General features: G+C 36.2%; 4 protein-coding genes across 8 annotated transcripts in view; 1 reads left to right on the forward strand and 3 right to left on the reverse strand.

Moving 5' to 3' along the window:
* Nucleotides 1–3,854, reverse strand: part of LOC111468153 (sec-independent protein translocase protein TATA, chloroplastic) — a 6,069-nt gene extending 2,215 nt beyond the window's left edge. The window contains exon 1 of the mRNA XM_023113272.1: nt 3,437–3,854. Coding sequence (XP_022969040.1) covers nt 3,437–3,775 — 339 coding nt within the window. The 5' untranslated portion in view covers nt 3,776–3,854. The remainder of the gene's footprint in view (nt 1–3,436) is intronic.
* Nucleotides 3,855–5,852: 1,998 nt separating this feature from the next.
* LOC111496051 (light-inducible protein CPRF2-like) lies at nt 5,853–11,568 on the reverse strand. 2 transcript variants are annotated; one of them, XM_023146305.1, is made up of 7 exons: nt 11,038–11,568; nt 10,714–10,763; nt 8,061–8,089; nt 7,655–7,820; nt 6,714–6,789; nt 6,512–6,637; nt 5,853–6,435 (listed from the first exon to the last, which is right to left on the reverse strand). In XM_023146305.1, the coding sequence occupies exons 1-7, from the start codon at nt 11,476–11,478 to the stop codon at nt 6,118–6,120; spliced, it is 1,206 nt and encodes a 401-aa protein (XP_023002073.1). In that variant the 5' UTR covers nt 11,479–11,568; the 3' UTR covers nt 5,853–6,117. The 2 variants fall into 2 exon arrangements, with proteins under 2 accessions (XP_023002073.1, XP_023002081.1); XM_023146313.1 differs by lacking the exons at nt 8,061–8,089; nt 10,714–10,763 and having other exon boundaries at nt 7,655–7,788; nt 11,038–11,567.
* A 4,505-nt stretch (nt 11,569–16,073) lies between these two features.
* LOC111496036 (trihelix transcription factor GTL2-like) lies at nt 16,074–18,031 on the reverse strand. 4 transcript variants are annotated; one of them, XM_023146285.1, is made up of 3 exons: nt 17,489–18,031; nt 17,296–17,366; nt 16,074–17,220 (listed from the first exon to the last, which is right to left on the reverse strand). In XM_023146285.1, the coding sequence occupies exons 1-3, from the start codon at nt 17,857–17,859 to the stop codon at nt 16,190–16,192; spliced, it is 1,473 nt and encodes a 490-aa protein (XP_023002053.1). In that variant the 5' UTR covers nt 17,860–18,031; the 3' UTR covers nt 16,074–16,189. The 4 variants fall into 4 exon arrangements, with proteins under 4 accessions (XP_023002053.1, XP_023002062.1, XP_023002033.1 ...); XM_023146294.1 differs by having other exon boundaries at nt 17,296–17,360; nt 17,489–18,029; XM_023146265.1 differs by having other exon boundaries at nt 16,074–17,366; nt 17,489–18,027.
* A 4,535-nt stretch (nt 18,032–22,566) lies between these two features.
* On the forward strand, nt 22,567–23,744 carry LOC111496064 (mitochondrial import inner membrane translocase subunit TIM23-3-like). Its single transcript, XM_023146326.1, has one exon. The coding sequence runs from the start codon at nt 22,859–22,861 to the stop codon at nt 23,408–23,410; it is 552 nt and encodes a 183-aa protein (XP_023002094.1). The 5' UTR covers nt 22,567–22,858; the 3' UTR covers nt 23,411–23,744.
* Nucleotides 23,745–24,245: the final 501 nt, after the last annotated feature.

Below are 24,245 nucleotides of genomic sequence, written 5' to 3' on the forward strand. Positions count from 1 at the left end.
TTTTTCCCCCCCCCCCCCCCCTTAAAAATGCATATATTTCGACAAATTATGAATATTTGATACCTTTATTGTAAATTTCTACCTTTAAACATAAAAAAAACATCCAATACAATTCATTAAATAGATAAATAAGATAACAATTAACAAACAACATCAGAAATATCCAATAGTCTTACACAAACCTCGTGAAGTGGTTATAATGGATTTTGAAAGTTTCTTGGTGGTAAGTCACCTGTTTGTGCATATTTCTTGGAAGGATGTCAAAACTTCAGCAGAAGCATACTTCAAAATATAAGTGCAGATCAATTCCTTAATAACTGATAAAGCATTGATTTCTGCGTGTTGGGAAAATGTCAATTGGTTGGTGATTTACATCTGAAGATTGAGAACTGGTTTGATACAAGCATAGTCATCAAAAGTTAATTGAAGGATATGGGGGATGGATTTCGATTAAAAACCAACTGTTTAAGTACTGAAAAAAGCACTTTTGAGGCATTTGGTTATTACTTCGATGGTTGAATTAGTAACTGCTAAGATACTCTTAACTTCATTGATGGTTCGACCGCTCACATTCAAGCTAAGAGTAACTGCTAAGATACTCTTAAATTTTTCCTGCAACCTTTGTGGTTCAACGTTATTACAACAAACGTCGCAATGTTTCCTTTAAGCTTGGAGATATAGTTTCCTTGGATCCTCTGGGAGTTGTTTATGGTGACTTATGCTTGAATAATTTCTCAAATTCAGTGATTTATCTCTTCTTCACCAAGTAATGGAAGATGGAGTGTTGGGAGGATGAAGTTCAACTAAATATAGTAGTTGATGATTCAAATTCAAATTTAAATTCGATGGTTTTGACCCATAATCTATTACTTGATGCTCAGATTTGGCAGAATGAAATTCCTCAATTTGTGCCTATTCATTTCTTGTCTTAGACGAGAAACCTTCCCCATTTAATAATACCATTGCAACCTTCCTCAATTGTAACTCTTATAGTCTTATCATCTTTTCATAACATAATGTTAACAATCCCACTGATCTTCCGAACACCTCCCACCAGCCAATATGAATAAAGGTATACAAAGATTTTACTGCCCTTCTATCCAATGTTCTTTATTAAAACTTTGATCCCAACTTTTCTCCCATATCATCTAACCTCCTAACATTTCAAGACAAATTTCATAAAGAATCACAGCCCTTGCATACCATCTCCTTATTTACTATAGGAAATCAAATTCAACACATCTCTACACCCATACTTCCGCTTCTTCATTTTCTTCCTTCATTTTCCTCCTCTTTTTCTCCTCCTTTCCTGAAGAACTGGTGTTAGTTGAAAATGATCCTCCATGATTGAGTCATGGCTCTATTGATATAACAATGGTGGTAAGGACTCCACTTTCATTTCTATTTTTAGTTATTTCTTTTGTTCTAGGAGGATGATCCTCCATGATTGAGTCATGGTTCCATTGATGTAGCAATGATTACTATACAACTTGTACAAATAGTCATAAACATCAATGAAGACCGTCTACTTCTTCCCCCACACAAACACCGTCTACATCCACTTACGAGAGATCCATAACTCGATCCCAGACTTGAGCCCTTAACAATGTTGTTGTAGGAGGGAGTAGGGATTAGCCAATATTTGAGAAATTTTCTTTTCATGGCACGGCATGAGAAATAGAATACGCACATTATTCTCCAATGGTTTGAGACCTCCTTCATCCACCTATTAATGAATAACCTCCATAACAAGATAACACTTTTTCTCACCTACAAAGTAACATCTCTGCTGGCTAATAATTTTTTTTTTTTTCATTCCAATCTTCGAAGTTCATAGCAAAGTCACCTACAGTCACCATCCAACGTAGAAGCACAAATCTTTTGCCAATTCTGCAGCAAGACATCTCAATATCTCCCCATTTCTACATGGACAGGATCCAACATGAAATCCTCCTAATCGTCTTCAGATCAAGGCTTTTCTCCTCTGTTTTTGTAAATTTCCTTCATGAATGAAATTGCTTCTTTAAGAAACAAATCATGGAAACACGACCCAGTAAGAATAATGTTTCCCCGGTTTTTCTGGTTGAATCTCTGATTCCCACCCCTTAAAGATTCCGTTTGTTTACTATCTCGTTGAATCTTTATTTCCCACTCCTTTGTTTTATAGATTCTAATTGTCATGCTTCACCCTTTACCATACTACACCAACCAGTTTCCAACCACACCTCCCACATACCGCTTTGATAATATAATCCCAAAACACATTTGCTTTCCGCTTAAAAGGATGGGGTTGGCAAAGGTTCCGTGTGATAGACACTAAAAGACCCTCCACCAGATTGAACACTTCAACACAAGAACATCAAGGCTTCTGACTAAAGGAACAATGAAAGAACAGGTGGGTATGGTCTTCCAACTTTTTTGCACAAAATACACAAATTATGAGAGAACCACACTGGGTAGGTCGTAAGACAGCTTTCGACCAGGCCCATTGAGATTTCCAAGAACTTTTCTTCTTTTCTTATTCAACATACAAAAGGTCCTCTCAAGAAAGAGTGTGGAGTTCACACCTATTTAAGTCCATTTTTATCACGATAGCTGAGCCAGAACAACAGATTCATAGACAGTTACAGAAGTACTATTTGATTCATTTTAAATGTACGGAATGACTTTGTTGTGCCGTAATGCCACAACCTTCAATGCTATGATACCACTTGTTGTACCCAAACGCCACAACCAAAATGTTCTGATACTCATTTGTTGTAGCGTAAGCGCTTCGAGATCGGTCACACTCACACTTACAAACAGAAAATTAAACAAAGAGACACAAAAATTTACGTGGATCGGAGAGAATAAATTCTCCTACATCCATGGGTGGTAGTCAATCACTATAACCAAAGTGTTTACAAGTGTATCTCTCACACTCTCACACTACAAAGTCTCTCAACAAAGTTCCTTCCAATTGTCTCTAGGCAAATACAAAATGACAATGACTCTACACCTCAAAACAATGCTATACAACCTTTATATAGGCATAACAATACTAATTCTCATACATGAACCAAATAAATGAGAATATGAACCAAAAGGGTTACGAACAAAGTGAAGCATTTCTATTTACATCCAGAAAAAGGCACGAAACCAAGGCTTCATCTAATTCCAAACTATTGTTGTTCAAGTCCCATGAAAAAGTAGATAAGCTTTCTAGTTAGCTAAAAAGTACTTTGCATCAATTCAATCTCATTTCAAATTCAGTAAAAATCTTCCCTAATCCGAATATACGAAACAACAATCATCAAATACTCAAATTCCAAACATCTACACCACATACTATCCAAATCCAGTGGAAAAAAACTCTTCCCCATATCAAATCCCTAACAATTAACAATTTCCGAGCAACCAAACTGACACAATTGATTAAAACCACACATAAACATACCTGTTGGAAGCTCTTGACCGTTTTTCCAATACTCTTCCCGACTTCAGGCAACTTCTTGGGGCCAAAAACCAGAGCCGCAACGCCGGCAATTACAACAAGCTCAGGCACTCCAAGTCCAAACAGAGCGTTACAAGTGAGACCCTTATGAGCTCTATCCATCGTCTTTCTGGACCTGGTGGTTCGCAATAGCGAAGAATGGCTATGGTCGCCTTTGTTGAAGGAATTGGCGGTGGCATTGTTGGCGAAGAAGGAGGATTTGGAGGAGGATAATGGAGGGGAAAACGATGGAAGCCTGGGAATGGAAGATGTGAAGGATAAAGTTGCAGATGAGATTACCATGGCCGCCGTTGTTGAGGGAAAAATCTTGATTTTGGGAATTGGAAAGTTTATCGGTTTGATGATTACGATTGTGATTTTAGTTCATTTATTTGGTTTTTTTTTTTCTTTCTTTTTCTTGCATTTTTCACATGTGGGATTGGTTTGGTACAAAATTTCGAGGAAAGCAAGTAAACTCTGTTTTATAGATAAGACATCCATTAGTATTTCAAACGTGCGATTATTCGACCTTATTTTCTTAACATAATATTGATTTTGAACTCTAACGAAAACGATGTGATAATCATTGTAACGATCCAGACCCACCATTATCAAATATTGTCTTATTTGGGTTTTCCCTAAACGAGCTGCGAAAGATTTCCACACCTTTACAAAGATCTTTTGGTCTCCTCCCCAACCAATGTGGGACATCACAATGCTTAATTGTTGTAATATGCACTCTCCTCGCTCTAATTAATCAAATTCAGTACCAAATTCTCACTTTCTTGACTTTAAATGAATTCGATGACAACGCGCTAGTTTGAACTAGAAATGTTTATGGGTTGAGTTGAGTTGAAATATTTTTTAAACCGAACCCAATTGTCGATTTGTAAAATTTTCAACCCAAATAATATTTATTAAATAACAAATTTAATCCAATTGTTCTTTCCGGTTGTTCATATCATTTATTTTAATGAAAGTAAATCACTAGTTTGAATAAAAACTATTTACTTATTTTAAAATATTTAACTAAATTTTCAACTTATTTTCAACTTATATTATTTAAAAAAAAAATCAAATAGTTAAAAATTATTTTTAAATGGGCGAGGAGAATGAATAATAAAAAATAATTCTAAAAATAAATAAATAAATAAATATATGTATATATAATAGTAAAAAATATAATATTTTTAAATTAACAATAAATTTACTAATTGTCGCCATAATTTAGCATTAATGAAGGCTAAGAAAGTGATTTAAGTCCTAAGAAGGCTATTTAGGTGCCCTCATCTAGCAGCTCCAAAGTTCAAAGGAGCTGGTTTTACTTTCCTTCATAATTAAATTTCTAATTATGTCGCGGTGTGCCGTTGAGGATTGTTGGGAGTGAGTCAGATTAATTTAGAGAATGATCAATAAAAGAATACATCTTCATTGGTATAAGTAAAACAATAATTTTATTTATGAGCTTATTTATTTATTTCGGGTGTAGAAACATCTGTTTTAAAACGGTGAGACTGACGGATGAAACATTCCTTATAAGGGTGTGAAATGAGACTGACGGACGAAACATTCTTTATAAGTGCGTGGAATTTCACATTGTTTGGAGAAGGGGACGAACTGACGAAAGAAACATTCCTTGTGTGGAATTCCACATTGGTTGGAGAGAGGGACAAAGTGTTGAAACCTTTGTTTCAAAACTGTGAGACTGACTGACGAAACATCTTTATAAGGGGTGGAGGTTTCATTCCTTCTAAGGGTGCGGACGAAACATTTCTTATAACGGTGTGGAAACCTCTGTTTTACATTCATGTGTGGACGAAACATTTCTTATAAGGGTGTGGAAACCTATGTTATTCCTTATAAGGGTGTGGAAACCTCTAATTTAAAACTGTGAGACTGACGGCGAGACGTAACGGTAAAAAACGGACAATATCTACTCGCAGTAGGCTTGGGCTGTTACAAATGGTATCAAAGCGGTGTACCAACAAGGACATTGAGCCTCAAAGGGGGATGGGTTGTGAAACAAACAATATCTACTCACGGTAGGCTTGGGCTGTTACAAATGGTATCGGAGCGGTGTGCCAACAAGGACATTGAGCCTCAAAGGGGGATGGGTTGTGAGATCCCACATCGATTGAAGAGGAAAACGAGTGCCAGCAAGAACGCTGGGTTCCGAATGGAGGTGGATTGTGAGATTCCACATCGGTTGGAGAGAGGAACGAAACATTCTTTATAAGAGTGTAGAAACCTCTCTCTAATAGACGCGCTTTAAAACCATGAGGCTGACAACAATACATAACGAGCTGAAGCAAACAATATTTACTAGCGGTGAGCTTGGGCTGTTACATTCACATTAGTTAATTAAGGGGAAGATCATAGGTTTATAAGTAATGGAACACCATCTCCATTAGTACGAGACCATTTGAGAAAACCAAAAGCAAAACCACAAGAGTTATTGCTCATAGTAGACAATATCTATCTAGGTTTAGTTTGGTTCGAATGACGGTTACTTTGTTAACCATTCTTCCAAAAGGGATATAGACCTCAAACATACAATCAGGTTCACTTAAAGCTGGAAAGCTGTTCATTCAAAGAATATGACAGAATAAACCTTTCATACACTTAAAACAAGAACAACAACACTGTTATTGCTGACCTCCCTTTCCTGATGGTTTACAGCACCCTGAGCTCCCCCGGATGCGCTTTTGAAGGCTCTCCAAACTTGCCACTCGATGCAAGGAACCTGTTTTCACCATCTTCTTCCCTGACACCGTTGCTGCCTTTGCCACACAATTCAGCTGAGTATCAGCAGAAGATATGTCGGCAGCATGATTGCTAGCTGCATCTCTTGATGTCTTTGAGGGGCTTCCATCAAAGGATTGCATGCTCATTGACGATACTTCACCATAGAACATCGGTTTCGAACCCATAATTCGCCTTACGGTTTCCTCAGCCATTTGTACCTGAAAACGTCATCGTTCTCGTCATCGTCGTATCAACACGAAACGATTGAAGAACGAGCTAGTACATTGTACTTACCTTTGCTTTCAAAGTTTCAAGGTCAGCTTTTAGAACTCTATTATTAATCGCTGATTCGTTGTACTTCTGGCTTATATCATTGAAACGCTTCAGCAATGCAGAATTTTCAACTCTTAATTCAGCAACCTATGGACAATAAATCGAATCGAGTTTATAACAGACTTATTAGAATTAGATAGATTCGATATTGTTCGATGTTGACCTGTGTCTCAAGCTCGGTCAAATGTGCTTGCTTTCTCTTTCTTGAACGTCTAGCTGATTCTCTGTTAGAAAGCATTCTGAAGAAAATAACTATGTTAGTATCTACGATAACGGTTTTTGTTGGAGTTTGATTGAGTTCTTCATGTTGGTAATCGTGAAGACATATAGTGACTTACAACACTCGTTGAATAAGTGATATTTGGTCGAGTCATTGTCAAATAACTCAACTTCCCAATCGACATTTTAGTATCTCTTTTGGATCGAGAGAGACAAATACTTGTTAAGACTAAGACAACTTCAGTATTCCTTTTGGACATGAGAATCGCCGTGGAAATACGCATTTTAAGGAATTGGGATCTAACTTGGTAGGATTAGGATTGACATCTCGAACAAAACGAGTGCAACCAAATATTCATATTACCTAGCACATACATTTTAAACGGTTGTAAGGTAACAGCTTGAGCCCACTAAAAGCAGATATTGTCCTCTTTCGGGTGGTACAAATGGTATCAAAGCCAGACACCGAACGGTGAGCCAACGAGAATGCTGGCTCCCAAGGGGTTGGATTGTGAGATCTCACATCAGTTGAAGAGAAGAACGAAGCATTTCTGATAAGGGTATGGAAACCTCTCTGTAGAAGACGTGTTTTTAAAATCTTGAAGGGAAGTCATTGAAAGGAAAGTCCAAGGAGAACAATATGTGTTAACGACAGACTTGGACTATTATATTTTTTGTATATTATCCTTTGATGGATCCTGATCAATGTGATTATCCATCTTAAACGAATTGAACGACGACGTGACATGTTTACTAGACAAGTGGACTAATTTGGCATGGTGTACTTTAAAAGCTGAATAGACACAACCATTAAGAACCCAATTTATTACTCTACTAAAATATTGTTATAAAATGTAATAGAGTCAAAATTTTATGAATATTTACCTCCGAACACGTTTAGCATGAGCAGGATCCTTATGTTCACTCGTACCATCTTCTCCTTCGACGACATCATCTTCTTCATCAGTTGTTTGGTCTATGGATGACGATATAGTTGCCGAGCTGCCAAGAATCCCGACCTTTTTTTGCACACAAGGTGAGCTAGTAATTCCTAAAGGTTCATTAATCTTTATAACATGATCATCAAAAATAATATTCTTATAGTGGGCAAAAATAAAAAGTTGTTATGAATGAAAAATAGAATTGGAATCGAGAGTGCAACAAACATGGGTGGGATCAAAAGTCGTAGTGAGATCTAAAGTCCCACCAATATTTGCTGCACTTTCGATCTCAATTCTATTTCTCATTCTTAATGTAGTATCAGAGCATCCTTCTTAACAAAATTGCAAACCTTTTGAATGTTGAAACGACAAATGTGAGTGTTAAGGATAGTTGACCGTTCATTAAGGCAAATATCTAGATATTTGCCTTACATTACGGGTTACCATATTTTCTCTTTTACTAAATGCAAATATATTGTATTCATTTATTATTCTTTCCTTTTATCGCTATTTCCTTATTATTTGTAATTTACCTTATTTCTGTATTCTGTAAATGATTATAAATAAGAGAACTCTCACCACCATTTGGGTGTGGTGGATTAATCAAACATTCACATGGTATCAGAGCCCTCTCGGTTTAACAACCCCGATCCTTTCTTTTCAATGGCTTTGGAATCCTTTAATCTTCTTCTCCACCACCCCTGCTGGTTTTGACGCCGCAGGGGCAGTCTTCATGGCTGCCGTAGTCGGAGCTGATTGATTACTCTTCGGCTCCACCCTATTGACCTCCAAAGCTATATATCACCTGCCATGCTCAATTTGATGAAACTCACTTTCCTGCTATCCCTAGCTCCCAAGCCCAACCTCTTTCCACTATTCCTATTTCAAATTTCTTGGAACCACATCTTCATCATATTGATTCATCCCCCCCTACCACTTCATCACCGCACATTCCTCAATCCAGTTCATCCCCGTGTGATATTTGTTCTGACCTTGTAGATGAGTCTGTGCAGGTTGATACTTCTCTTGCAGGTTCCACTTTGTCACCCTCGACTTCTAATTCAACCTCTATTGAACCTCCTGTTGATTTCTCTTCTTTGGGCACTCATCCTATGATCACACGCGCCAAAGCTGGTATATTCAAGACTCGTCATCCAGCAAATCTTGGTATGTTGGGCTCATCTGGACTTCTCTCTGCTCTTCTTGCATCCACTGAGCCAAAAGGATTCAAATCTGCGGCTAAGAATCCTGCTTGGGTGGCTGCCATGGATGAAGAAATTCGAGCGTTACAACAAAATGATACTTGGACTTTGGTTCCTCGCCCTGCCAACACCAACATCGTGGGCTCTAAATGGGTGTTTCGTATTAAATATTTGCCCGATGGATCCGTCGAGCGTTTCAAGGCTCGTCTCGTTGCCAAAGGTTATACTCAGGTTCCTGGTCTTGACTACACTGACACTTTCAGTCCAGTTGTCAAAGCTACCACTGTCCGTGTTGTGCTTTCTATTGCAGTCACAAATAAATGGCCTCTTCGACAACTTGATGTCAAGAATGCTTTTCTCAATGGAACGCTTATTGAACGTGTTCATATGGAACAACCTCCTGGGTATGTTGATCCTCGATTTCCAAAGCATGTTTGTCTATTAAAGAAAGCTCTCTATGGCTTAAAGCAAGCTCCTCGTGCTTGGTTTCAGCGTTTTAGCTCATTTCTTCTCACACTTGGGTTTTCTTGTAGTCGCGCTGACACGTCCCTTTTTGTCTTTCATCAGCAATCTAACCTTATCTATTTGCTTCTTTATGTTGATGACATTATTGTTACCGGCAACAACTCATCTCTTATTAACAGCTTTACTCGCAAGCTTCATTCTGAGTTTGCTACCAAAGATTTGGGTTCTCTCAGTTACTTTCTTGGTCTTGAAGCTTCACCCACTCCTGATGGTCTCTTTATCAGTCAGTTAAAATATGCTCGAGATATTCTTACTCGTGCTCAGTTGCTCGATAGCAAACCAGTTCACACTCCCATGGTTGTTTCTCAACACCTGACTGCTGATGGTTCTCCTTTCTCTGATCCTACTCTCTACAGATCTCTTGTTGGCGCCCTTCAGTACTTGACTATCACGCGTCCAGATATTGCCTATGCTGTCAATTCTGTCAGTCAATTCTTGCATGCCCCTACTGCAGATCACTTTCTTGCTGTCAAACGTATTCTTCGCTATGTCAAAGGAACACTCCACTTTGGTCTTATCTTTCGTCCATCCACTGTTCCTAGTACGCTAGTCGCTTATTCGGATGCTGACTGGGCTGGTTGTCCCGATACTCGTCGTTCTACATCCGGCTATTCTATTTATCTTGGTAACAATCTCATTTCTTGGAGTGCCAAAAAGCAACCTACTGTATCACGCTCCAGCTGTGAATCTGAGTATCGTGCTCTTGCCACAACTGCTGCTGAACTTCTTTGGGTTACGCATATTTTGCATGACCTCAAGGTCCCTATTTCACAGCAGCCCTTACTCTTATGTGACAACAAAAGTGCTATTTTTTTGAGCTCTAATCCTGTTTCTCACAAGCGGGCCAAGCATGTTGAACTAGATTATCATTTCCTTCGAGAACTTGTTATCGCTGGCAAACTTCGTACACAATATGTACCCTCTCATCTCCAAGTTGCTGACATCTTCACAAAGAGTATTTCTCGACCTCTCTTTGAATTTTTCAGATCCAAGCTTCATGTTCGTTCAAATCCGACGCTCAGCTTGCGGGGGGGTGTTAAGGATAGTTGACCGTTCATTAAGGCAAATATCTAGATATTTGCCTTACATTACGGGTTACCATATTTTCTCTTTTACTAAATGCAAATATATTGTATTCATTTATTATTCTTTCCTTTTATCGCTATTTCCTTATTATTTGTAATTTACCTTATTTCTGTATTCTGTAAATGATTATAAATAAGAGAACTCTCACCACCATTTGGGTGTGGTGGATTAATCAAACATTCACAGTGAGGCTAAAGGGGAACTTGCACATGAATCTTGAGCTTTCATCATATAAGACCCCTATTTCACATGAATCCCCAACCACTAAAATTAAAATTTTTAAATTTCTAAAAGTTTTATTTTTTATTTTTTATTTTTTAAAAAATTTCAAAATTTTATCTAGAAAAACATATATTTTAAATTGATTAAGCACATGAAAATATATTTTTAAATATTATTGAAATAAAATTTTATAGGCTTTTTAAATTACAAATTACAAATAATGAAAAGGTAAAATTGGATAAACTAGTCAAGGTTTTTTACCAAAGAGTAAAAAGTAAATATAAAATCTTACTCGGCACAAGGCTACAGCGGCACACGCCAAATTGAGCTTGCTTTTCAGAAACGCCTGATAGTCACCGGAGTTCGGTGGAACACACGGCGGTCCAATCTTGACGGATTCCGCCGCCTTACTCTTCTCCATCCTCGACGTCGCACTACTACTACTACATATTTCATTCCGATTACTCTGTTTCTGCAGAATCTGATTCGCATTTTCTCCAGATTCCTTATTCTCAGATCGATCGTCGGGGGAGGGAGAAGCCGGCGGTGGAGGTGGAGAAGTCGAGGAGTCCGATACAGAGGCTTCCTGAAGAAACCGCCGGAACGACCATTCCGATGCGCTCCGGTTCAATTTCGATGATTCTTCCGGCTCTGTAGGAACTGCTCGCGGCGGTGAGGACAAGAACTGATCGGCGATTCCGTCAACGGAGAATACTCTATCCATTGATCTCATGAATTTCCGCCTCAGGTTTTTCTGGTTAGCGATTACAGAGTTTCGAAACTCTTTAAACTTGACGACGATTCATTTCAGTTTTACGATTTTATCTCCCCTTTGCCCCTTCTTTTAAAATTAAAAAATTATTTCTTTTTCTTTTTAATAAATATTTTTTTTTTCATTTAAGTGTACAAAATACGTCTCCCTCAACAAATCAAATAAATTGCATTTATCTGGATCATATCTTGAGATCTAAGAATGACCATCATATATTCTAAATTTGATCTAAGAGTTTTCTTCGAATTTATTGGTGAAATTTTACAAGGATATTTTAAGCCATTTCCAGTAATTTTTAGTTACCAATTAATCATAAGAATATTACAAAATAAATGACATCATTTAATAATTGAAATTTAATTATCTTCTTTTTTTTTTTTAATTTTTCACTACAAAAGAGACTGAAATTTGATAATAAATCTTCAATTATATTAAAAAAAGTAATATAATATAATATTCTTAATTAAATAAATAAATCATGATGGGATAATGTTTAAATTATAAATTAAAAAAATAAAATAAAATAAAAGAATTACACGTAGGATCCACACACGAGTTTATCGTTATTGTCAAGCTGTTGCTGAGTCTTTGTTGATAGGATTGAAGGACTGTTTCCACAAGCCCTTATGTCCTCCAAAAATAATTTTAAAATCTTATTATTATTATTATTATTTTGTAATTAATAATATTATTTTAATACGACTTATCCCCCTAAACCGTTTATTTCAGTTATATGATTCTCTTTTCCATATTTTTTTTATTTAATATACTTTATTATTATTATTTTTAAAAACTATGTATGCTCCCTCATACATACTAGAATTTTGAAAATATTTTTTAAAAAAATTAAAATTAAAATTAAAATAATATTAATTAAAATATCATCGAATGACAGTGAGGACTTGATATTTTTTTCCTTTAGTACGGCGGCATCTAAGTTAGTTGTATTATTTTTTTATTAAATGATTTTTAAATTATTATTTGCCAAGTAGACTCATATTTGTGGATAAACTTGCGGAGTGGGGCCCACGTGAGTCACTGTGGGGCCCGCAGAATTCTGGTTTTTTCCTTTTATAGCAGTGAAAATTGTTTTTTTTTTTTTCTATTTATTTATTTTTTAGTATTATTTTAATTATTATTTTTACACTTTTTTTAATAATTTGAATAAAATAAAATTTGAAGGGTGATTAAAAGTTTTTAAGTATTTTTCAATTGAATATCTATTTAGAATTCCCGATTTAAATTGGAAATAGGAGAAAGGGATAGAGACATATTTTTCCTCGCTAAATAAATAGGGCTGGAGATAAGATTATATTCCTCGTCCTGCTCCCGCCCCACTTAATATAAATTAATTTCAAAAAGTAACTTTCTAAATTTCATTTCAAGTTTATTAAAAAATAAATCATATTTATTGAACTTTTTTTTTTAATGAAAATTACTATTGAAACCTGATCCGTGCCAATTCCCGATAAGGAATCTACGCACTAATCCTTGTTAAAATAAATGAGGAATGAGATAGGTGGCAGCAGGGATGAGAACGAGGAAGGCTTCCCCATCCCCATCCCCGTCCCATGGACATCTATAAGTCGACTTTTATTTTTCTTTACAAAGAGGATTAGTACACCTTCAGGTGAGACACCGAGGCACATAAAAACCTTTGTTTAGTAGACCCTACAATTACAACATAAATTATCTTACATTTCTTAACTAATCAACTTTATAACTTTTGTGCACACACTACTTTAAGGATAGTCTTAGCTCTAGACTCTGTAAACATAAAACTTGCTCGTGAGGGAGGTTTGAACACTACTTCTTTACAAAAAAAATTATCAATATTGAAAAAATTCTCTACCATTCCGTCCATGCCCATAATTACATTAAAGCCCTAATATCTAAGCCTATCAAAGTCACCTCTACCCGTTGACCTAACACCAACATATAACTAGATGTTACTCTCTCGCAAGCCAACAAACTTACCCCAATTGTTGTGGCAACACAACTTAACTCAAGGGTCCTAACTCTAACTTCATCTCTGATGTTAAGATAAATAAATGAGTAGAACCTAAGTTAAATACTACGAAAACAAGGTCCCTAAATACAGATATACCTATTATCATTGCATCAGAATTACTAGCATCTTGGTCAGTAGTAGCATTTGTTCTTTCCTGTTTGTGAGTTTGGGTGAACGATCCAACACCACTTGAAATGAAAGGATGGTTACCGCCTCTCGAGAACAGTAAATCACCATGTGACCCTCCAAGCCATACCTAACACACACTTCCATCTTTGCCAGACCCCAACCCTAATGATATCTACTATAGCATTTACATCGAGACTTGTCATAATCGTTGCTTCCCAGTAAGATTGCTAATTCCATCTCTGACTTGCGACCTCCATACAAACAAATTTGTAAAAATGAGAATCTTATACACGTTACGTGACTATCAATCTTCTTATAGTGTTAGGGTAGAGACAAACATACTTACAATGATATTTTTTTGTATATATATATATACAACCACTTGGAGATATTGTGGGATAATGGGCCACCAACTTCAACTATACAATAGGGAGATATTAATTAATTTTTTTTTTAAGTAAATTTTAATAATATAAATATCTAACAAAATTTGAAGGACGATGTTTAGTGGGGAGTGACTAGCTTTGCAAAATAAAGAGATGAATTAATTAAAAATATATATATATTATTATATAAATTTTAAATGATTTGAAGTATTGGCATCAATTACCAGTGGTCTAGTGGTAAAATAGTACCTTATTATATTACAGATCCAAGTTCGTTTCCCAACTGGTTCAATTTGTTTTTTCTTTCTATTTTGGGCTTTAACTACGGTCCCCACTTATTCTATATCTTACTTTCCGGTAATAAACGTGTTTTATTTGGAACAATTTTATGTTAAGTGATTTCTAGCTGAACTTATGATCATGTTGTAGGAGAATGTCGGGGTCATTAGATAGTGTCGAATCCAAATTATGAATCTTAAGCATGGAGCGTTCTTCTACCTTCGATTTATCTTTTTGACCTAAAATTACTCAAACGCTATTTCTACCAAATTTGATACAATCCATATCATTATATACTCGAAGAACACACAAATTAACCAGAAAAAGGAAGAGGAAAAAAAAAATAAAAAGAATTTTGAAATTATTATTATTATTATTATTGTATTTATGGATCTCTGTTCACCAATGCACACGAGCGACAAGACAGAAAAAGAATCACTGATAGCACAATAATTCATCCAAAAAAATTAATTAAAAAAGAAAAAAAGAATCGGGGTCCCACCACACGCTTCATCTCAGTCGTCCGTTGTCCATTAATCAGAATAAATCAACGGCCACAAAACCATTTCCCAAAACAAAACCAACCAAATTACAGAAACAAAAAGTTATTTTTATATTTTTCTATCCCAACAGAAGAAAAATGGAATAAAATTAAATTAAATTAAACAATAATGTGAGCAGAGTTTTCAGCTTGAGTGGGCCCATTAGTCCATGGGGGGGGGGGGGCTATGATTTGCTGCAACACATATACATCACATGTGATGAGCCTGCAGCACTCTGATGCTGCCACCTGCCACTCTGCCAAATACTACTAAAAATAATAATAATTAAACAGTGTATAAAGATTTTAAGTCCACAAAATAATAATAGTAGCTGCACGTGCGTTTGCGGGGCCCACTCTGATCAGACGACTGTGATCGATAGTCAAAGGTTTGACTTAGGCTCTAAAACTTTATGTATACGAATTCTAATGATGTCGGAAATGTTTGATGTGAGTTGGAGAAATCTTTTCATTGTAAATACAATAATCTATAGGTTTATAAAGTGTCGATGACGTTTATAATAACATTAAAATGATTAGTTTAGTTAAAAGAAATGAAGTGTTCAAATTAATATTTAATATATTAAATAATATTTTGGCTAAATTCGTGAGCTGACCTACTTGTACTCGTTGTTCTCGTGGATTGCTGATTTTGTGGTCTGGGTTGAGTAGCTTTGTGGACTTTGGGACTAGTTGTTGCATTTCACACGAGGTCGGGGATATTGGTTATTGGATTCAAATCTAATCCAACCCAACTTGATTTCCCATGAACTACTTCTTCTTTACTCGAGATGGGCATTAACCTATTTTTCTAGGCGGTCATGAGCTTTAAAGGAGTATTAGATTATTTACTTTTGGTTTTTTCCGAAATGTCTCGTATCAATGAATATATTATTTCTTAATTATATGTAAGAGTCAAAGTTCACCGCTAACAAATATTGTCCTCTCTTGACTTTTTCTTTTGGGTTTTCCCTCAAAGTTTTTAAAACGCGTCTGCTAAAGAGAGATTTTCAAACCCTTATAAAGAACGTTTCGTTTTCCACTCCAACCAATGTGGGATCTCACAATTCATCCCTTTTCGGGGCACAATGTTCTCGCTGACACTCATTCTTCTCTCCCATTGATATGAGATCTTACATTATATACCTGATCTTCTTCTTAATTAGCCATGCTGAACTCGATTAGGTAAGATTTAAAAAAAAAATTCGAGTAAACTAATATAATGTATATTATGCAAAAAAAGAATCCAAGACAACTTACAAATAGCCTCGAACCAACAACGTTATTTCAGACATGTAATACAAATCTAGGAGGTTTTGCGACAGGTCATAGTGGTTTTCGGACAACATTATCCGGCAAGTTTTCCATGCTCCTATTCCCTCCTTGATTGTACAATGTACTGAGTTGGTGAAAATAAGGGCAAGTTCTTGAGTCAATAGATCTCTTCTTGTTCACATCTTTCGTCTTTCTAAAGTACTTGTTTATATTCTCCCATTTCTCTTTGCATCTCTTGGCGCTTCTCTTGTAACCCAATTGAAGCATTCCTTGCGAGATTCTCTCCCACAACGGCGCTTTTAGCAACGTTGCTTGATCCGTGCCACCGCTCTTATCCTGATCACTGTTGTTGTTGTTGTTGCTGTTGTTGTCGTAAAGGCTACACCTCACGTTCACTAGAGCCAACACTTCATCTCTCGGCCATCGTTTTCCCACGTCATCTACCTCCTTTTCTCGAGTTTTCGGGTTTTGGGGAAGCTTTTGAATGGAAAATGGTGGCGGGTTTGAATTCGGGTCTTGAGGAGGAAGGATTTGGGTTGATGAACTAGGGTTTTTAGGGTTTTGGGTTTGGATTAAGGAGGAGGAAGAAGGAGAATTAGGGAGATTATTGTTATTATTATGATGATGGTTCAATGAATGAAGCAAATTTTGTAAATCCTTTTTGGATTTAGAGGAAGAAAAAGGGTTTGAAATTGAAATTTGATTCAAAATTTCAATGATTGTAGCTTGTCTATCACTTGCAATGGCTTGTTCTTGAGCCATCATTTGAAGCTCCTTATGAAATCTCTCCATTTGTTGCTTCTTCCAACACTCCTCTTTAGCAATCTTCTCTTCTTCTCTCTTCAACATTTCATGTAAAAGCTTTGAATGAATCTCCTCTTGTTGGATCATCATGTTCTTCACAATATCCTCACAATAACCCTTCAACACTTCAAATTCCCTTTGCCTCGTCGTCCTCGTCTTCCTCTTCTTCTTCGATTTACTACTCTGTTGTTGCTCGTCGTTGTCGTCGTTGTTGTCGTTTCCCCTTTCGTGTTTGGCTTCTTCGGGTACTACTACGACGGCCCCACCGTCCTCGGTTTCTTGATGATAGTTAAGCTCATGAGTAGTGAGGAACATGCAAGTTTTGTTGTAGTTAATGTGGTTGAAATACCTACTCTCATCTTCAAATTTCTCCTTGCATTTCTCTGGTGTTCTTGTGAAGCCCACCTCTCCTAATTTTCTGTACCTAACATGATTCAATTATGAACAAAAAGCAACCAACATATATGCTTGCATTTATTTCTACTATCATAATAATATCATAATAATATAATTGAAAGTTCTTGGGGTTAAATTTAATTTGATGACCTTGAAACATGTTCCCAAGTGGATTCAGGGAAGCAATTGTCAATGTTGGATCTGATTCTGAGGAGGGCAAGAAGCTCATCATTGCTCCATTGATTATGATGATGATGATCCTCCTCCAAATCCATGGCCACCGACAAATTCGCCATTGTCGTTGTCGTCGTCGTCGTCTCGTTATCGTTCTCGGAAGATTGATGAACAAGATGGTGATTAGAAGATGGATTGTAAGAATCAAATGGGTGGAAGTTGAAATTTGGAGAATGAAGAAGAAACGGAAGAGAATTAGAATTCGGTGGCGTTGTTGTTGTTGTAGTCGTTGTTGTTCTTGGAGCTAAGAATTGATGAAGCTGCTCGGACACTGATCCTTCGAACATTGTTCTTCGTTCTTTGTTCTTCTCTCTCTCCTCTGGTGTAAAATTGGGAAAATGCTTGAAATAATACAACAAAACACGCAGCCCTATACAAAACCCATCTCTCAATTTCTCTATTATAACTTGTTTTTTTGCTTCTTCTCTCTCTAGATCTCAATCTTCTTTATGAAAGATTTCGTCTTGTTGTGGAAGACAAAAGGATAGAGCCCACCACACACTTCTCTAAGAAATTGAAACTCACCTTCCAAACAACACACATAGTGCTATGAGAGAGGTATTCATAGCATGGAACGAACTCGTTTAGGTATCGTCTCGATCAAGAGATTAAAAGTTTAAATTTTTAACTATAAACCGTCTCGATCAAGAGATTAAAAGTTTAAATTTTTAACTATAAACAAAGGTCAGAAATTCGATTTCTAGGTGGCTTTCTTTAGTCTTGAACTCTTGAGAAAAATGGTTGAGATTTTTGGATAGCTTTTTTTAGTATGTACCACTGATGTCGAGGTCATGTCATTGGATTAGGATTCGGATTGGGATTCAACCCTTAATTACTTAGATATTCTCTTATGTGAGATCTCTCGTCGGTTGGAGAGGAGAACAAAACATTTCTTATAAGGGTGTGTAAACTTCTCTCGAATAGACGCATTTTAAAACCATGAGACTGATAGCTATATATAATGGGCTAAAGCTGACAATATTTGCTAGCGGTGGGCTTCAACTATTATAAATGATATCAGAGCCAGACATTGGGGGGTATGCCAGCGAGGACGTTGGACACCCAAGGACGGTGAATTGTGAGATCCTACATAGGTTGGAGAGAGGAACAAAGCATTTCTTATAAAAGCATGTTTTAAAACCGTGAGGCTGACAATCATACATAATGGGTCAAAGCGAACAATATCTATTAACGGTAGGCTTGGGCTATTACAAATGATATCAAAGCCATGCACCGAGCAATGTATCAGTAAGGACGCTGACCCCCAAAGGAGGTGGATTGTGAGATCCCACATCGTTTGGAGAGAGAAACGAAACATTTCTTACTAGAGTGTAGAGTTTTAAAACCGTGAGGCTGACAACAATAAGTAACAAGCCTACAAATTTTAGTACAAAAAAGATCCTTGTTCAACGGTTAATACATACAAATATTGTATATGAATTTGGTCCTACCAATTTTGATCCCTTTATTACCATCACACCTTACTTTTTATCATTGCACCATAAATTTTTCCTAGGTAACATCTTTAAAAAAAAAAATTAAAAATTTTGAATCTCTTCACATTTAATGCATATTTCTTTTAATTGTACCCTTTATGTGGCCCATTTACTTGAAATTATTATGTACTTACATTTATATATTTATATATATATATATATTGCAAATATATATTTTTACGTTCGAGTGGAAACCAACCATTGGTTTAGATTCTCTGGTGACTCTAAGTTGAGTTAGTGAGTTCGATCATTTTGTGTGGTTTAGAGAGACTAGACCTTTTCATCGATGATATATTTGAATCACTGTATAAACTAGGAATGTCATTGTATCGGGAGTGTTTATAATTGAGTCATCTCAGCATTTCTTTACCATCATATCTTCAGGTCACACTCTCGATATAAATTGATCGTATTTTTAAACTTTTCACTCTTATAAAAAAAAATGTTTTGTTTTTTTCTCCGAGATCTGGAATTTTACAAGAACTATCAATGTTTTGGTTAATAATATAATATCTTAACTAATTGAACTATCATCTAATCAATATTACCCAATAATCGAAAAGACGGGATCATAGAGTGGAAAGCAAGTGAAGTACACGCGCAACCAAGTGCAAGTGGGGAAGGGAAGAAAATGGATATTGTTTTTATTTTATTTTATTTTTGTAAAAAATATTTATAGCATCGGAGAGGGGGGTGGGCCCATGTAAGCCAATGCGAAGGGCAGAAGAGAGGGCATGACGTTGTAATTAACGGCAACTGGATGACACAGACACGTGAACACATGCAGAGATTGGGGCCATTTATTTATGTCTCAAAACAAACCTGGCTATATTCACATGCTCCACAGCCTATTTTAACTTCGATACACCCTCCAATCCTAGCCCTCCATTTCTCTCCTTTTTCAACGGCACTCAAAATTTTCTTTTATTTTTTATTTTTATAGTTTGAATAATATTTGTGTATTTTAGATTAGATAATTGAAATAAGCAAATTTTCGCCTCTATTAGACTATTATAAATATTTATTACTGGATAGCTGTCGTATATAGATGTGTATGCATGTGACTATTCGGTAAATATACGTTATATATCATTGAAACATGCTTTGGAATAGTGATGTGACCTATCGTTTACAAGAATTGATTGACGTGGTAAAAAATAATTTTCTGGTAATAACATATTGAGGGCTATAGTAATTAGCCATTAAAGTCACGGGTAGGGGTGATTAAGGTCACCGTATGAGGTGGGCTCATATTTTGTTTCCTTGTTTTGGAAGGATATCGAAGTTTTCTTTTCCATGATTTTTTGGAACTAATCATAGATGTACGACTTGGACAGTCGGGTCTTTATGTATCTATTAGGGTCAAGCTGAGCGATTCTAATCCAAGAGAGGTCACGAATAAGTGACCCATTTTCAAGAAAATGGGTCACTGTGTATATGATATAGCCCTAAATCCAAGGAGTTTCTACACTCCTTACAAATATTTTTAGTTAAAGATATGGGTGTGATGTGGGCGTGACAGAAAGTATTGATGTTTAGTTTTGGTTCATTTTTTTTGTGAAATCTCACATCGGTCAGAGAGAAGAACGAAACATTAGACACGTTTTAATCATGAGACTGACAATATAGTGATAGGCTTAGACCGTTACATTTCTATAAGTCAATTGATACAAAAATTGAAATACTTTTGCAATTTCTCTCTCATATATCCCGACTACATTTGAAATCACACATCACCGAAAAATCATCTGTTCTATATAAATTATTTTTTTTATATATATATATATATATATGTAGCAAACAGTAATTAAATGAGATGCTTGATGGTTAAAAAATAAATGATTATCAAACGTTGAAAATTAGAACACGAACACTCAAGTATATTTAAAAAGATAAATAGGATACCGACGAACTAGAAAAGACAGAGAAAGAGGCGAGGAGAAGAGAGAGAAGAAGATGATTAAAGAGGCTCAACAACCAGCAATGAGTTGTAAGAACATGAAAGAGACGTGTCATAAAAAAAAAATTAAATATGTATATCCATCCAAAGCTAGCACGCCCTTCTCCGACCCCTCACTAAGCACACATACGATCTTTAAATTTGATACTCCCAAAATTTTCGGTACATATTCATTTTATTATACATTTGATACGTCATTTGATGATATGTTAATAATAATAATATTACTATTATTATACATTTGATGACAATATACTTTTTTTTTTTTCGAAGCAAGACCCGTTACTAATTAAATTCGATATTTGTTTCTATTTACTTTATATTGAGCTCGAAAATTTTGATGTTAGATATGAAAAGATTGTAAAGTCGGTATTGTTTCTCTTTAACAAAAGTGAACAATGACGTACAAATTGACACAATATTGAGACTATGACCACGTGAACGTTAAAACGAATTTATAACAAAAACGTATTGGCCCCAAAAATATATAAATTTGAATTTAATATTGTTTTAAGGACTAAAATTACAATTTGGAACAGATTTAAAATTTTCAATATATATAAATAAACAATTAAAAGTTGGAAAATGTACAAATGTTTGTACGGATTAGACCCTCACACGAGACTACAACTCAAAAGGCATCTTTTGGGCCCCACTTACAAATTTTGTTTTTTTTAATAAAAAAAATAGTTCAAATTACATCCCTAATTTTTATAGTAAAAAAAAAATTTGAAATTTTAATCTTTTGATTTTAAAATTATAATTTTATCTTTATTGTTCGATGAAACCTCATAAATAGTCCCTTCGATAGATAACATTCAACCCGACAACTTGGACTAACCCACTTGAACTACAAGGGTTGGGTTGAGTTGGATTAGCCTTTTGAGTTGAGTTGGGTTGGGTTCATTTTTTTGAACCCAAACTGACTCGGTTCAGTTTCGAGTTCATAGTATAAAATTCTCGAGTTGACCTGAGTCAAATAAAAATATATAAAATATATTAAAAAATAATTATAATAGTAGGTTTGGTAGGTGGTACTTCATCTTAATTTAATTTAAACTCAAATGATGGTGATGAGTTATTTTATTTTTTATCTTAAATTTAATAATCAAGAAGAATTATAGATAATCTTATAAATTTTATACAATTATTATAAAATAAATATGAAATGGATAAATTGGAGCTTTGAAATCCAAATGGATAATTGGGCCAACTGTGGGCTCATCCATTGAATTTCGGAAGCCCAACAAGACGAGTCCATATCCATTTGGGCCAAGTGTGGGCTCATCCATTGAATTTTGGAAGCCCAACAAGACGAGTCCATATCCATTTGGGCCAACTGTGGGCTCATCCATTGAAGTACATTTTAGATCATTGAAGTTTCATCAAACTATTAGCTTTCGTTTTGGTTATGAGGTTCTATCGGGTAAGTCTTCATGGCTGACAAAATAGGAATTTAGGTCGTAAAAGAAAGGCACCGACCTCTATTGGGATTTGGCTTTCCTAATCTATAAGCACACTACGATGAACGCGGGTCATCTTAGATCATTGAAGTTTTATCAAACTTAATGCTCTCGTTTCTTGATGAGGTCTTACCGAGATAGGTAAGCTCAAGACTTTCCCCTTTTCTTGACCGAGCAGTAGTCCTCCACGACTGACAAAGCACCTACTTCTGTAGTGGTTGTTTTATTGGTTGTTTCCTTTACAAAAATGGGTTCCACGTTAAACCCTATAAACCCTTTCAACATTTTGTAGAAACCGCAACTCTCAAACCTTTCTTCTCTGATTCTCTCTACAGCCTTTGATTTGAACCCCTTTTCTCCTCCTCCAATGGAAGATTCCCCCCAATCAGCCGGTTATCGGAAGACCCGTTTCTACCACCCCTACCAAGACCTTCACGTCCCGATCACCAAGCTTTACGAGCTCCCCACCGCCCCAGAACATCTTTTCTTCGAAGAGGCGGCTAGGCCCCACCGTTCTTGGGGCGAAAATCTCCAGTACTACACCGGAATCGGCTACTTGTCCGGTGCCCTTTTTGGCGGCGCCAGGGGATCTCTCCAGGGAATTAGGGCGGCGGAGCCTGGCGACACCATGAAGCTTCGTCTTAATCGAGTTTTGAACTCTGGGGGTCAGGTCGGCCGCAGGGCTGGGAACTCTCTTGGGATTCTTGGCTTGATTTTTGCTGGTTTGGAAAGTGGGGTTACTCATTTGAGAGGCTCTGATGATGTTTTGAATAGTATTGTTGCTGGATTGGGGACTGGTGCAATTTATAAGGCGGCTTCAGGGCCGAGGTCGGCCGCCATCGCTGGTGCTATTGGAGGGATTGCTGCTGCAGCTGCGGTGGCGGGCAAGCAGGCAGCGAAGAGATATGTGCCAATATAGGCATAAACAAATCTGTGGGGGGATTTCTTTGGAGGACGGTAAAGCATTTGGTGGGTTCCTTTGATTGGTGAACAATATAGACTATTAGGTTACTAATGCTCGATCTTCTTATATTGTAATTTGTGTTGAATTGTGTTCTTCCTGTTTGTAATTGATTCCGAACCCTAATAGAGTCATTGGTTTTCATTGTTTCCTAATAAAAATGTTATGAGGAAGGAGGAGGATGTTGTAGCTGCAGAATTGGAGAAAGGGGTGTGCTTAAGGGTTTGGTGCCATTTTTGGATAGTTCATCTCAAACAATCAATAAAGCTGGTGATTTTTTCTTTACCTTTGGTCATTTTTGGACAGGCATTAAGGCATTTTCTTTACCTTTCTCAAATGTTGTGCTCACTTGACTGCATATGCCCAATTGTTGTCAAAAGCATATTGTTAATTTTCCATAGGCTTAGTTTAGACTGCATCTGGGTATGAACGGAGCCGGATATTAGGGGTCTACACTACTATTTCTTTTAGCAGCCTCCAACTTACGATGGAATTGTGTGTTCAGTACCACTTCACAATCAAAATCGCACTTTGATGGCAACGGATTTGGTCCCAATTCAAAAATAAAATTTTAGAAAACAGGGTAGAAGAGATTTTGAGAAAGTAAAATTTAAGAAATTGAAATTTGTGTTATACAAGGGTAAGCAAAATGTTGTGTTAATGCCTTAATTTCAACAAGTGCAATCATGGGCTATGACCGTCTTGTTTAACTTAAGTCTTGAAACATTTTTGTGGTGTAATTTAAATGGTTTAATTTGAAAAATGTTGTTCGTTCATGTCACCAAATCCCATA

This window comes from Cucurbita maxima, unplaced genomic scaffold, assembly GCF_002738345.1.
Source record: "Cucurbita maxima cultivar Rimu unplaced genomic scaffold, Cmax_1.0 Cma_Scf00002, whole genome shotgun sequence".
Classification (NCBI taxonomy): Eukaryota; Viridiplantae; Streptophyta; class Magnoliopsida; order Cucurbitales; family Cucurbitaceae; genus Cucurbita; species Cucurbita maxima.

Coding starts and splice junctions, on each gene's coding strand:
- LOC111496051 (XM_023146305.1), bottom strand. CDS start 11,478: ATGAGATCAATGGATAGAGTATTCTCCGTTGACGGAATCGCCGATCAG. Junction 10,764..11,037: donor CCGCTGTAGCCTTGTGCCGA/GTAAGATTTTAT, acceptor CATGTGAAATAG/GGGTCTTATATGATGAAAGC. Junction 6,790..7,654: donor CATGCTAAACGTGTTCGGAG/GTAAATATTCAT, acceptor TATTTTCTTCAG/AATGCTTTCTAACAGAGAAT.
- LOC111496036 (XM_023146265.1), bottom strand. CDS start 17,859: ATGTTCGAAGGATCAGTGTCCGAGCAGCTTCATCAATTCTTAGCTCCA. Junction 17,367..17,488: donor ACTTGGGAACATGTTTCAAG/GTCATCAAATTA, acceptor GAATCATGTTAG/GTACAGAAAATTAGGAGAGG.
- LOC111496064 (XM_023146326.1), top strand. CDS start 22,859: ATGGAAGATTCCCCCCAATCAGCCGGTTATCGGAAGACCCGTTTCTAC.